The following is a 15495-nucleotide window of genomic DNA, read 5'->3' as shown; positions in this document are numbered from 1 at the left end:
CAGCAGGAATGAACCCTCATCCAGTCAGTAAAATACTGAGTGTTAATTTAACTCTGAGAGGGTATATATGGACCAGATCGATATTCTTCAACAATGCCATCATACAGTATGAATCAATCAAGTCAATGAATCATATACACCAAAATGGTCTTCATGCACCATATTGTATGGGTTATAGACATTACTCTAAATGAATTTCGCACATAACTGTATCCGGAAACCATTACTTCCCCACAATACCCTTGAGCTGCTGGTTTTTCTAATAAAATGAGAATGAAGGATTGGCAGTTTACAACGCTCTATGTCACAGTAGACATGGTGTATGAAGGTCACTGCTGGGAAAATGTGCCAACATATGGAGTTTGCGCTCATTTAACATCACTCAATCTCAAACATAATGGTCTATAATATGATGGCATGTGTTAAATGTATCTATCAAGATTACCGTACTTTCAGTCTACTCTAAACAATCTGGTTCCATGGCCCCGCTCCCCTCATTCATGGCCACTATGCAGGGCTCTGTGCATCATGAAGTCCAGTGGTGGTGAGCAAGAGCCATAAAAAATTCCTCAAGTGATATGATGACAACATTCAGATAGCATCTCTCTCTCTAACACACTCTGCTTTCAATGAGCAGCTGGACAAAGCCAATCCATCATCTTTACAGTCGTCCCCCCTCCCCCTCCCCCTCTTTTACCTTGGCTTTGCACTGCTCAAATGAATTTCCAACACTTATTGCCAAGGTAGGTATAGTTCGTGATGTGCGTGGGTGAAAAATAAGCATCGTCAAGGTTACAGTGACCTTGGAGAGAATAAAAAAGGGAAGGCTCCAAAATCCTATTAGGCTGAAACCAGAGTTTATTGCCATCCGCAGCACCGGACCGTCCGTCAGCCGTGGCAACGCTTTCCAACAATTTGCTCCCAGACTAATTTTTATCTCTCACGGCAAGGCTTTCCCAGGGTTTGGACATAAAAACCCAATTTCCATCTAAAAGTGATAACATAAGGGCTGACAATGCAATTGAGGTAATGGGGTGTTAGTGCTCAGAGGAAATATAATGAAACAAAACTGAATTAGCCGGTGTTATATAAATACACCGGTACTACTCCCATGTCGTTATAATGTATTACGACCAGATAGAATACTAAAATAACTATTGGCCTCGTAAAGAAACTGTTTGTTTTTACCTCTGTATAGCCCTCGTTTGATCTCAAGTCCTACCGACGTACAGTCAATTCCACAAAGTGTTACTTGGCGGTGGTGATAAAGTGCTGAATCTCCAGAAATGCTGAACTTAGACTGGGATTGATGCCGACAGGCCCGACGCACTCTCTCTACCCTACAGAACCAGCTCAGCATAAACAACCAACAGGTCACCGCTGGGGCAATAATGCCAAGACTGTGGCAGCCCTGAGTATTGACACAAGACTTTTTTTTAAATAAGTTTAGTTGTTTACCAAGTGTAGAGGGTGGATACATCAATACTCTGCTGAGCTGCTAGCCTGCTACAGCTGGGAAAGCCACCGTTCTATAGAAGTATTTTGGTCTAGAAGAGTTTTGGCCATGTCTACCGACAGTTCAGTCAGCAAGTACCAGACAGTGGCCCTGTGGTTAGAGTGTCCGCCCTGAAACTGGGAGGTCGGGGTTCGATCCCCGGCCGGGTCATACCAAAGACTGTAAAAATGGGACCCAATGCCTCCCTGCTTGGCACTCAGCATCAAAGGGTTGGATTGGGGGTCAAATCTACTAATCAAATGATTCCCGAGTGCGGCGCACGCTGCAGCTCACCGCTCCTTGGCTGCGGCTCAACCGCTCCAAGAGATGGAAATGCGGAGAACAAATTTCACTGCGGTAACGTGTGTGACAAATCGTATGACTTTGAAGTTTGATTGGTCAGTGGGAAAATTAGTGTCTCACCCTCGTGTCCTGTATACAGAGAAATCCATTTCATGACCAAGAGCGTATGAATCACAGCAAGATCTGCTGCAGGGCTGAAACTAGCAATTATTCTATTGATTACTTTTAATTGAATTGATTATTTAATATTTTTAAAATATTCTTATTAATAGGTTTCGCCTATGACATATATAGCGACTGATTGATTATGAATCCATTTTATTAGACTATTGATAATCTATTAGATAAATACACTTTGATTACCTGTTGCAGCTGTAATCAGCTATTATTGGCAACAAAGTATAAACAAGGTTTTATCTTTAGGATCATCATCACATTCTGTATGGCTCCATTAGCTCAGTGGTCAAATGTGCACATTTTAATGAAATATTAGTAACACAAAACTGCATTTGTTACATTTTAATAACATAGGATGAGGTACAAACAAAGTAACAAACAAACATTTCCCACCCAAACAACATGTTTAGGTTAGCCAAAAGCTTCAGAACAAGCTTGTAAATAATGCTCACTTTCTTAAAGTGTTATTATAATTTTTACTAACCGACAGGCCAACTAAAATTTAACTCAGGAATCCTTTTCTACAGAAACCATATATACACAGTATATACTTTACACACAGTAATTCTTGACTGTGATTAGCATACCAAGTTATGTCAAGGCATCAAAACGGCAGATAAATTAAAAAGAAAACAATGACAAAAAAAAACACGCCTACACTGTAAATTCCTGAAGGTTAATGTATCTCATAATGTAAAACATCGACCGTTAAGGTCTACTTATACATTCTCAAGAGTTAATCACTTAAACCCGATACCTTGGGTCATTTTATGCAAACGTTTTTCCCACAATACGAACGCTGTGGTTTAAGCGTTTAGAGCGTTCACAGCAGGGAACACAGGTCAGCTACTTCCGTACTCTCGGCCAAAGTGTTTGTTGACCTTTTGGAGGCTCAGGAACACGGCGAGGTAGACGAGAAAGTACTGCTTGTGCTCCTCCATCCAGACCAGCTCCATCTGGACGAAGCCCTCCGAGTCCCGGTGCTCGATGCGGAAGTGGTCCCCGTCGTAGTCGTAGGTGGGGGACTTCACCTTGGTGTCCATGGCAGCGGGCGTGCTGACGCACCAGAAGGGCTTCTGGAACTCATCCAACAGCGTCAGGCTCAGAACGCAGCAGTTCTTCAACCAAACAAAACAGGGAACATTGACAGAAACGCACATCATTGTTTGTGTGTGGTTTTTAAAGACTTTAGCCCTATTTTATACTTTTTTGCTACATACAATAGGGTGTGTAGGATGGGTGACAAATTCCAAATGTACTTTGTCAATGAATTTAGCTTTCTCTCTCCATTCCGTCATAAACTATAGTAAAACCAAACCAAAATAGGGCGGCGGTGGCTCAAGGGGTAGAGTGGCTGGATGGTAACTGCAAGGTTGCCAGTTTGAACCCGGGCTCCCCCAGAGTTGGTGTCGAAGTGTCCTTGCACTATATATTTCTAAAACTATGAAACATTTCAAAGCCCCCCCAGGTACATTATATATTTAAACTATTTTCAGCAATGGTACACTTATTCTTTCAGTGGGTAGATCTTGTTGAGCTGGTCATTTTGAAAGTAGATAGAATTAGATGCAATAGACAATCCAGATTCCAAGTTACTTTGAACATGTTTTCTTATGATAGCCGTTCTCAAACTGGATCCCCCATAACTCAGAGGGTACAGATGGAACCAAATGGACTCTTAACTCAAGAGTTATAGAGCCATAACGGTCCATTAGGAACCCCCCCCCCGGAGCCCAGTTTCTCTGCAATACGTGATGTTGTTGGAGTAGCTCTTTAAATTAGTTGCGAACGCAGTGAGCATTTACTATGAGACCCAGCAGATCACGTCTGTGTGTGTGTGTGTCTGTCTGTGTGTCACGCTGTAACACCACCCGCCCACCACCAGAGGGCGCAGCTGTATCACACACAAAAACACACACACATGCATGCACGCACACACACACACACGCACGCACGCACGCACACACACACACACACACAAAAAACTTAACTTAAAAAAAAACTTGACTTAAAACAAACGTAACTTAAAAAAAAAACTTAAAAAGGAAAAACGCACACACAAAAAACTTAACTTAAAAAAAAACTTAACTTAAAAAAAAACTTAACTTAAAAAAAAAACGTAAAAAGGAAAAACGCACACAAAAAACTTAACTTAAAAAAAAACTTAACTTAAAAAAACTTAACTTAAAAAAAAACTTAAAGGAAAAACGCACACACAAAAAACTTAACTTAAAAAAAAACTTAACTTAAAAAAAAACTTAACTTAAAAAAAAAACTTAAGGAAAAACGCACACACAAAAAACTTAACTTAAAAACAAACTTAACTTAAAAAAAAACTTAAACAAAAAACTTAAAAAAAAAAAAAACTAAAAAAGAAACACGCACGCACGCACACATACACACACTAAAAAAAAACTTGAAAAAACATTTAATTTAAAAAAACTTAACTTAAAAAAAACCTTAAAAAGTACGTAATTTATTCTAATTGTTGTTATTGCAATTTACGAGCTGCGTTCGCTTCCCGCGTTTGCGCGTCTTACTTGTTATATAAACATGGTTGATTAGCAGGTCTTCTTAAACTCTGCCATTATTTGGTTGTTCACATCTGTGCACTAGAGCATTTCCAGAGAGAAAGAGCAGTACTGCACACTTGGATTGGTTAATGGTTCGATAGCTTCTGCAACATTTCGCTTGCAATTAAACAAGTAGAATCACATGCGGCGCAATGAGACGGCATGTGCCGACCTGCAATGGGTTCATTCAGACCACTGCAATGGCCCAGTACTCCCCAGTACTCCCCAGTGCCTGGGGTACATGCATGTTATGTACCCACATCTAAGTTGAGGGGCCGTCCTTGACATGAACACGTTTCAGAACCACTGGGTAAAATATACAGCCGGTTGCTGCACCTCTCAAACATTCAGGGAAAATAATACAATCCTACAAACCCCCCCCCCCCATCCCAACCCCGAAAGGATTATTATTTTTAACCAGCTCCGAGAAAACTTGTTGTTGACAAGCAATACAATACCTTTCACTTTACATACTCTAGCATGTTTTATTTTGAGCTTCATTATTTTGGTTTGCGTGGTGCGTTCCTCTATCAGACGCAGTGATGCAAAGTAACAAAGTAAGTCATCTTATAAACTATAACCTTATAAAAATGGTACCTCCACTGCGCCCTCCAACACAGCACACTTCCAGGGCAGGGTGATGTTTCCTGACAGGATGGTATGTTGTGCTATGTTCCTCTTGTTGATCACAGTGAGCCGGACGAAGCCATGCCTAATCTCAGCTGGTCAGTGATAACACACCACATAGCAAACAATCACTTATTAAATAGCATATCTACAAGCTTGCAACGTGTCGCCTTGCAACGTGTCAAGAGCATGTAGATATGCTATTTTTATCTCATTATTATGTACAATGTCTCAGCATTATAGAGGCTACGCAACTGCTGGCAGAAATTATAAAGTATATTTGATCTATAAAAATTGCTTTTCAGACATAGTTTCATATTGTGAATAGATGTTAAAATTGTTTTTACCTTTACGACAGAACAGGTGGGAGAAACTGCCAGACATGATCTGAGTCTCAGTGTTGTGAAGACAAATGTGTAGCCGGTAACCATGGAGACCATACTCAGGGTCTATGTCGTCAAAAGGAGGTTTGACCAAGGGAACTGAGTAGGGGCTGGGGAACACAGGCAACAAACCAAAAGAGAAGGATGAGCTATGGAGAGAGAGTGTGTGTGTGTGTGTGTCCCAATCAGGGCCTCTCTCCATGGTTTTCAACCTGTCATAAATGGTTGCATTGTTCTCTACTAAGTAACCACAAGAGGGGGCTGTGTTCACATCTACCAAGTCTCACCACACAGAGCAATCATTTTGCAAATCAATTCCATTCACTCACAAATAGTTTCTGGGCATTCACCAAGAGTATAAGAAATGTAACCCTATTGTCAGACTTACTGTACAGTAGAGAGTTGGAGAACAATATTTCCCTGGTGAATGTCTGAACATACCATTGAATGAATGAGAGACAATATTTTTTGCCGTGCAATGCATTTTTTTGTTATTTGATCAAAAATAAGCATAAAGAATTCATAGCTCTGGGGAAGAAGTGTACAGTTAACCCATTTTGGGCGGGAACCCCTTTTGGTGTTAGCATTATGTTATGCTTTAGCTATTGAAAAATAGCAGATCTACAAGCTCATAGCGCGCCACCGAGTGGCGCGCTACGAGCTTGTAGGTCTGCTATTTTTGAAAAATCGAAGAACGACTGACATAGAAACATAGGGTTTTTCAGAAAACTGTCAGGATTTAGAAGACATTTTTAGAATCTGATCTCAGGTCAAAATTGGTTAAGTCACTTTCAATTAGATTAGAGAGTATGTTTCTCTGCCCAATAATGACGTTTAATATCCCCAACTGTTTGTTGGCAACACACTACATTTAACAAAGTTGAAAAGTAAGTCACAAAGGGATCTAAAAGAAGTAAAAAATCTACCAAAGAGGCGTTCCCAGCAGGCTCCTCTCCACCAGCTTATGGAAATGGAAGCTGGCCATGACGAAGGCAATAGAATTGTGATGACCCTGCAATAAGAGATGGCGGTCAACAAAGCATCTTTAATTGTTCATTATGTCTTACATTTCAATGGCAGAATTTAGGCTGAACACACACTGAATGCTACTGAGCAGTCTATACCAGTGGTTCTAAAGTTTAGACCCACTGGTATAGACTGCTCAGTAGCATTCTAAAGGTTTACAATCTAAACCTTTTCTGGATCAGGGTCCACTTGGAAATCTTGAAATGTGTACCGTGGCCCACCCATCTGACCACTTAACACGGCAGCCATGTTAAGTGGTCAGATGGGTGTGTTAGGGTGGGCCGCTTGCATTGTCAGAGCATTGTTTATGTATTGTACACGCTTGTACATCTGCTATTTATGAACATTTTGAAAGTGTTGGAATTTCTTTTAATAATTTTGAATTGTGAAAAAGAGTGAGAACTACTGATTTAGAAGGCATTTGTAGAAACAGCCTCAGGTTTTAAAGGGTTAGTTCAGGTTTTTGGACTTAAAGCTGTTGCCATCAATATAGTGGTTGCATGCAAATACTACTTTGCCATGAATAATTAATAAATACTACTTGCCATTAATATAGTGGTTGCTAATACTACTTTGCCATGATTAAATACTACTTGCCATTAATATAGTGGTTGCAAAGGTATTCATTGATTGCCTCAGTCCCATGGTGGGAGTTCTGGTCTGGTTTTGGTGAATATTAAGTAGTTCTGGTCATTTGGTGGGAGGCATTAAAAATAGATTTGTGTCGTTTACCTATTTCTACCATATATTATAGAGCAACCTTCGTTCAACTTTGACCTCTCTGTCACACGGAACTATGGTTTTGCTGGTGTAGTAAAACTGGACACAAAAGATAGTTCCATGTTGAATGCTCTATATGGTAGAAATAGGTCAACAATACAAATTGTGTATAGTTTTGTGGATTCATATGTTTTTAATGCTTGACCCTGTACGCCCAAATGACCAGCCAACTACTTAATATTCACCAAAACCAGACCTCCCACCATGGGACTCCACACCAAACACAACAGTACTGTTCTAGACTTACATTAGGGGGACGTGGTGTAACACTTATAAATATTCATTTACCCTCCAGATGCCAACGGTGAGGCCAGGCTCCAGAAGCACCAGGTTGACTAGCTTGTCTTTGCCAATGACCTTTGGAGCACGTGTAAGGGTCTCGGGGTCAAACTTTGCCATGAGGGATTGCCAACCAGGTCTGACAAAGGAAAGGAAGGGGAGAATCAAGATTGAATTATGAGACAAGAGGAGGGTGGTGGGGGTGCTCAGAGACAGAGGGAGGCAACAGCCAACGGTCTTACTTTTTTGGGCCTCGGTTTGTGACCCCGTGTATCTGAAGAGTGGACAGGTGGTGGAATAGGGGCCACTTCCCTTCACTCCAGCACACAATCACAGATGACTCAGAGAAGTGGGCTTGAGCATCATGGAACGTGCCCCGTTTGCCTTGCTTATCACATACTGTCAACTCCCAGCTGATGCATCGATTTCTGAATAGGTGGGGGGAGAAAATAATACATTCAGAGTGACAAATACAAAAGCTGAATTTGCTGTAGTCAAAGGAAAAATAAATTGCTGGCACTGGCAGTGCAGGGTTTGAGGTAGAAAAATAAGTTTCTTTATACAAATATGGATTTTGGAATCCCATGGCATCGAACAAAGCTTTGAAGTATTTCATTTGACAATGTACAGTATTGTGTACAGCCCGAGATGGCCCCTTGCATCATAGACACAATGAACTTAAGAACTGAAATGAAAAATATATTTTTTTCACACTTTTAGAACATATCTGTGATCATAATAGATATTTACAATAGATGCACACAAAAATAACATAACAATTGTGTCCAAATTCAATTACATATACTACATATTCATATTCATATTGCCATATGAATAATCATGAATCCTGCTTTCAGTCATGATTCATGATGATTCTCGTAGCTAAATGTTACTCTCCACTAATTTAAGCCAATTAATTTCAGAGACACTACAGTGACGCTGCTAATGTCCTGAATCTAATTCAAGATAACGACTGGACAGTGCAATACAAACGTTCTAGTTTTAAACTTAAACATTGTACTAAAAATATATGTATCTGAAAACAGTGGTGTGGTGGAACAACGTGAGAAATAGGCAATGCAGTAACAACCGTGATTCGGCACTGCCTCACGGTTCCGACTCAAGGGGCCAGTGAGGCTATTCAACGTTGAAGCTCTGGGCCCTAGTGGTAGGAGGAGGGACTACAGGCGGACCCGTGTATTCATGACCGGGAAACCCCGTGCAGCTGGGCTTTAACATGTAGGACCATCACTCCCTACGTCACCCCGGACCTCAAATTTGAGGTCCGGAGGAGGTACTTCCGGCAGTCTTCCGGGTGCTTCAAAACGCCACTGAGCAACTTCCACTGACATGAATAGCTGGGGGGGCGGAGCTTCGCGCCAGTTCAGTCTCTATCCTTTTATATACTCTATGTTCCGACTGTGTAGTTGCATTTAGATCCCATAGCCCGAGGGACGGAACGGTGACTTTGGCAAAGCAGTGCTTGCCAATAGGAATAATATGCAGCTGCTTAAATTTAACTGCCGCTGTTGAGATGAATATTTGAGATTGTGTCCAAACCACAATTCCAGGTTTTCTCCTATCGAGCTGTATCTGTTGTCTAGAGGTGGCATGATGGCACCTTCCAATGTCAATTAAATAGAGGTTAAAACAAACACACGTAAAGCCACAACAGCACAGGGGGCCCCAGGTGACCCAGGGGATTTCACTCCCATGTTGCCTGCATGTCTGCTGTATTGTGAGATGATAATTACCAAGGTAAATCGCATCCTCGTGCGTGTATCTAACAGACAAGGCCCCTCTGGGAATTGTTTGGGTTTGGAAGGGGGGGCACAGGGAAGGGAGGGCCCAAGTAATTTATATCAACAATTCACACTGCATCTGTGCACACAATTTCCACTTCCCCTCTGTACCATGGTGGCTGCCTGCCACAGAACCTAAATTGAGTGCTGCACAGAGTCCAATCAGAGCAGGTTCAGAAAAAAATGCAGAAACCACAGCTGAGATACAGCACAGGAGCTAGACCACCTACCCACCCACCCACCCCCAGTGAGCTGACATCACACTCAGACAGAGACCTCCTTTAACAAGACTCATTAAGTGTGAGAGGAAAAAGAAATAAACAACCGTTTGATTGCCAGCGACTTGGATCACTCTCCCGTTCCTACAGACTAGTGCTTACCCTCTCCAGTTTTTACTGACAGACAAAAAATGACAGACAGCTGCTTTATATGGTAAAACTCCCTGAAAAACTAAATGTTAGACGGAAACTACTTCTTGTGGCACAGCCAAAAGTAGTCAAAGAAGGAACATTTGTTTACTCCCTAAAGCCCAGTCCACACCAATGATTCACAAAACAACTGGTTGCAACCATAGAGTATTAAAAGGATAGAGACTGATCTGGCGCGAAGCTCTGCCCCCCCCGCTATTCATGTCAGTGGAAGTTGCTCAGTGGCGTTTTGAAGCACCCGGAAGGACCGTCTCAGAACGTCTACTTCCGCATTTGACCACCAAATTTTGGTGGTCAAATGCGGAAGTGCAACCGAGCGCTCAATGTTAAAGCCCAGCTGCCCGGGGTTTCCCAGTCATGAATCCACGGGTTCGCTTGTAGTCCCTCCTCTTACCACTAGGGCCCAGTGCTTCAACGTTGGAGCGCCTCACTGGCCCCTTGGTTGCAACTTGCCACCACTACTTGCAGTGGTCTGTCTGCATTGACCTGTTACAGGTTAGTACTGTACTGTTTGGAATTCTGTTGCAGTTGCAACTTGTTGTGTTGTGAATCATTGGTGTGGAGTGGGCTTAAGATATTATACACCTTCTGTCTGTGACCAAAGCTGAGGCAGAAAGTAATGTCTACCGTCTAGTGACCTGACGAAGGTCTACTAAGAATGGTGTGCGGGCTCTATCTCCTTCCATGATTGCCTTATTGGCCCTGCACCCACTGTCGAGGTGCGTGTAAATAGGTATTAGGGATGCACCGAAAGGGAAATTCTTGGCCGAAACCGAATATAGGAAGCAGTTGGCCGAAAACCGAATACCAAATATCCGAATATTCTTTTTTCCTACCATTGCCGTCATGACCGTACCTTAAAGCTACCTGATTTATGGCAAAATAAATGGTTATTGCAAAACTTAACTTAAATAATAATCACTATTATGGGTCCATAAAACATTTATTCAGCTCTTTTGAATGCATTAATTGCATACACTATTCAGTGATATATTTTCTGCCCATTTGGGCCGAAACCGAATAGGCAAAAAATGCATTTTTAGACATTTTTTGACTAATATTTTCTGCGGCCGAATATTCGGGGCATCACTAATAGGTATGCTCTGAAAAAGTAATGTCATGACTCATGCCACGCATATGCAGTAGGACTGGAATCTCCAGATCAGCAAATGAATAGTCAAATCATGCATTTCAAATCATCTGAAATAGAATACATATTGAGCTAACGATGATCAGCTGAGCTTACCAACCAAGCAATTATGGCCACTTATGAGAATATGCAAGTATCTGATTAAGTGAAATGATGTGCTTAATGTTTAGCATGTGAAATAAAATAATGCATCACAAACACAAATACAGTACGTAATCTAAAACGATTTCAAAAATAGCTTCAGACCACGTCGGACTCTTACCTGAGCACATACTTTGTTTGGCTGGGCAGACCAGTGTAGGGACTAATGTCTTTAAGTTCTCCTCTCCATATTCTCACTTCATTCCCAGCCATGGTTCTGTACAGCCTCTTCCAGTAGCCCACAGGTCGGTCTTGCAGCCTCACCATGTCAATCTTGTCCATGCCCTTTGGCTTCCAGCTTCTCCTCTCGCCAAAGACTGACAGGTATAGCTGTTGCCATATGACACTGGAGTGAGTGGACAGTGGGAGACACAGAGAGGTTATATACGGTTACTGTGGTACACGTGTGTGTGTGTGTGTGTGTGTGTGTCACAGCTAATACACCAGATATTGTTGTTGTTGATGAGGACAGTAGAGAAGTGACCATTTTGGAAGTGGCATGTACATTTGACCACAGTCTGGAAGAGGCATTCCTTACCAAGGTGCTTAAGTACCAGCGTCTTAAGGATGCTATTATACAGCTTGGCTACAAATGTAAACTACTTGTGTTCATATTTGGAAGCCTCGGTAATGTCCATACATCAGTCGTGAGGGGCCTGCAGATTGCAGGCATGCCCAAGCCGAGAGCTAAGGCATCTGCAAAATTCTGTTCAGTGTCTGCAATATTTGTCAGTCGCCATATATGGAGAAGGTGATGCTTCTGTACCTGTGATCTGTATCCTGAAGCACTTGTTGTAGAGTTTTTCAAGTTTGCGCATCCACTATTGTTTGTGTTCAATAATTTCTTGTAAAATGTGAATGCAAATAAAGATGTTAAATGTGTGTGTGTGTGTATACTGATCTCCATATATAGGCAGAGACAGTACAAGGAATGACAGATACAGAGATCTCCATCAGTCGGATTGGTGGTGCGACATAGGTGTGACCTTGTGAGGTCTGAGTAGCAGCCCGAACCTCTAGTAAATATAAAAAGACGAAGAATGCATTCTGAAAACATTTAGATAATTATGGTTAATATGTACATTTCCTAGCATTACATGACACACACCTTGTTTGCCCCCTGGCACAACATATTTTCAGATGAGGGGGCCAAGGCCAAATACATTTGGGGTCCTCGAGAGAACCACAGCTCTATTTAACTTTTGGAGTGACAATGATTCAGTTGATGAGACCTGTGTCTCGATCTTACTCGTCATTGGCCAGCTGATTGAACATCTTGCTGATTTGGCTGATGTATTCCAGAGAAGAGACGTCCAGGTATGACAGAATCTTCACCAGAATCTCGGTGGGCAGCCTGAAGAAAAGACAACAAAGGCAACAAAATACCTATGTTAATTTTAATCACGTTTAAATGATAATTTAATTATCATTATGGCTGGGCGATGTTAACCTGGTTTACTTTTGCCATTACAATGAATTAACAATCTTTTTAAATAGTGAAAATTGCAGATCTACAAGCTTACAATGCCTGTAGATCATCTATTTGTGATTTTTGTACCTCACCATTTTGCAACAAAGGTATAATACAGGGTTAAGTGCTTAATCAGACTAATCATATCAATAAAACATATTTTGCATATCATCCACAAATAGGCCTACAATAGACTTGATATATCAAATCATCATTACATTTCCTCAGAAACAGAAACAGACTTTGAAAAACGTTTCACTAAAATGAAATTTCTATAAACCACACATGTGCCTATAAACTCTTGTCAAACATTAATGGGGAACTTACATTTCCATAAAGTTTTGGGTGGGTGCTTTAAAGGATGATTTGCCAGCACTTTTGGACAACTCTTTTTGGCGCACATAGGCCTTTTGGGCAGCCATTTCTTCACACACACCAGGCGACCTATGAAAAGTGTTATTAATTTTGTGTTATGTCATAGTCTAGCTCGGTGTTTCCCCAACATGTGAGCCGGGGCCCAGATAACTTAAGGAACTTAAGTACACTGTACAAGCCGCAACACAATTGATTGATTGATCATTAAAATAAAACTGGAAATGTACCCTTCAGACCCATCGGTTGCCATGTTAACCCATTTTGGGCGCGCCGGGAACCCCTTTTGGTGTTAGCATTATGTTATGCTTTAGCTATTGAAAAATAGCAGATCTACAAGCTCGTAGCGTGCCACTCGGTGGCGCGCTATGAGCTTGTAGATCTGCTATTTTTCAATAGCTAAAGTATAGCATAATGCTTAGTTAAAACACCAAAAGGGGTTCCCGTCCAGAATGGGCTATAGAGCAAGGCCACGGCTTAAAAGTATCCACTTCAAATCGAGAATTTATTTACCTTTCATTTTGAAATATGGCATATTTGAAGTCCTGATGAAACCTATTAAAAACATCCCCTTCTCTCCAGTGAAGCTCAAACTGTACAGGTTATACCTGCCCTTGAGTGTGAGACCATGCATAATCCAGCCAATTAAAGGAAGAAGGGTGACAGCTTGTAGGTCTGCTATTTAAAAAAAAATCAAAGAACGACTGACATAGAAACATAGCTTTTTCAGAAAACTGTCAGGATGTAGAAGACATTTTTAGAATCTGATCTCAGGTCAAAATGGGTGATCTGAGGGGTGGGTCTCAAATGCTTTTGAAATGTTCAAATGGGCCCTGAGCCACAAAAGGTCGGGAACCACTGGAACATGTCACTTGGTTGACGACAGGGGAGTTCAACCTTGCAGTGCATTATTCATTAATGTGGCTTAGTTTAGTCATTACCTTTGAACTGTTGACAAGTCTGTGGATATTTTCTTATTTTTTTTCTGTTTCTTCTTCTTTTTAGCAGGTTTCACCACTGTGTCTTGAGGAAGCTTAGCAGCATTAGCAGCTTTTACCGTGTATTGAGGAAGCTGGGCAGGTTTCACTGTATCTTGAGGAAGGTAAGCAGTCTTCGCTGTATCTTGTAGGTTAGCAGGCAAGGTCACTGTGTCTTGTAGAAGGTTAGCAGGCTTCACTGTGTCTTGTAGAAGGTTAGCAGGCTTCACTGTGTCTTGTAGAAGGTTAGCAGGCTTCATGGTGGCTTGTGGGAGGTTCACTGTATCTTGTAGAATGTTAGGCTTCACCGTATCTTGTAGAAGATTAGCAGGCTTCCGCTTCACTGTATATTGAAGGTTAGCAGGCTTCACTGTATCTTGAAGGTTAGCAGGCTTCACTGTATCTTGAAGATTAACAGGCTTCACTGTATCTTGGAGAAGGTTATCAGCAGGTTTCACTGTACCTTGAAGGTTTGCTGCAATAGCTGGTTTCACTTTGCGTTTTTTACCAGGTTTCTTCACAGAGTTTTGAGGCTTAGGAAGTGTCCTCTCAAAAGTCTGCCTGATCACTGCAAACAGCTCTCCGCGTCCTCCCGTTGCCATGGTGAAGGGGCGAAGGAATAAACCACACCTCCTGTACCAGAACCCATTGCGTTTTAGTTTTAAATATCTAATAATGCATTTGCTCGTTTACTTTGACTGTCTGACCATTATTACAGCTTTCTGAACAGATATAGCTAAATCCTAAATTCGCTCAATAGCCATATACACAACAGTAGGCCTATTTCTGACTTCTAAACTGTTTAGGGAACGCGGAATTACACGTACTGTACCGTTCTCGTACTGTTGCTTAAAACAACACCTGTTCACAAAATGACAACACAGGTGTGCAAGGTTCGGTACACGTAGCCCCCTACTTTAAAGTTTTCTGACATTTGGATGACTCAGAAAACTTTAACGTAGGGTTCCAAGAGGGGCTAGGTACACGACACGTGTCAATGAAATGCAGCTTTTAACACGTTCAAAATGAAATGCATGGTTCGCTAAACAAGTTCTGGTCTACACTAGCTCTGGTCCATATGGGTAGCATTAGCATTAGGGCTATGGATCAGAGCTAAGTCTACACAAACTTACCTGGTGGTTCATTCAGATGCAACCGCAACTCAGACCAAAACATCACATACCACGTGGTTTGATGTGATCACTTTGATCTAGCCCCGACGCGTCACGTGGTTCGTTCGTTCAGGTTCAAGCATAGAGCAATGTTCAAAGTTAGCTGCCAAAGCTCATGAAGCGTTTACTTTTGCATCCTCTTATTGTTTATGTTGTCATGAGAACACACAAATCAAGCTGTTTTTTTTTTAGGTTTTAGCAATACATTATTGAATATTAAATTAATATTATGCATTTACAGCGGATGGTTTTGAATGAGCCACAAGTTCTTGGAACTCAAAATAAAGATTTGTGGCGTCCCTATCCCTCCCTGGCCTCCACTAGACTAGTTAGTTACTA

The 15495-nt window shown here is 41.5% G+C and overlaps 1 protein-coding gene across 1 annotated transcript; it reads right to left on the bottom strand.

The window, feature by feature from the left end:
• Positions 1-2261: 2261 nt before the first annotated feature.
• fbxo15 (F-box protein 15) lies at positions 2262-14586 on the bottom strand (the record flags this gene model as incomplete). Its single annotated transcript, XM_079489186.1, has 10 exons — positions 2262-3093; positions 5146-5270; positions 5523-5668; positions 6485-6570; positions 7653-7782; positions 7886-8071; positions 11286-11510; positions 12414-12518; positions 12963-13079; positions 13949-14586. The coding sequence occupies 10 exons, from the start codon at positions 14584-14586 to the stop codon at positions 2818-2820; spliced, it is 2034 nt and encodes a 677-aa protein (XP_079345312.1). The 3' UTR covers positions 2262-2817.
• Between the last annotated feature and the right edge of the window lie 909 nt (positions 14587-15495).

Source organism: Electrona antarctica, assembly GCF_951216825.1.
Source record: "Electrona antarctica genome assembly, chromosome: 20".
Lineage (NCBI taxonomy): Eukaryota > Metazoa > Chordata > Actinopteri > Myctophiformes > Myctophidae > Electrona > Electrona antarctica.
The sequence above is the reverse complement of the archived record's forward strand: the minus strand, read 5'-3'. Positions and strand labels throughout refer to the sequence as shown.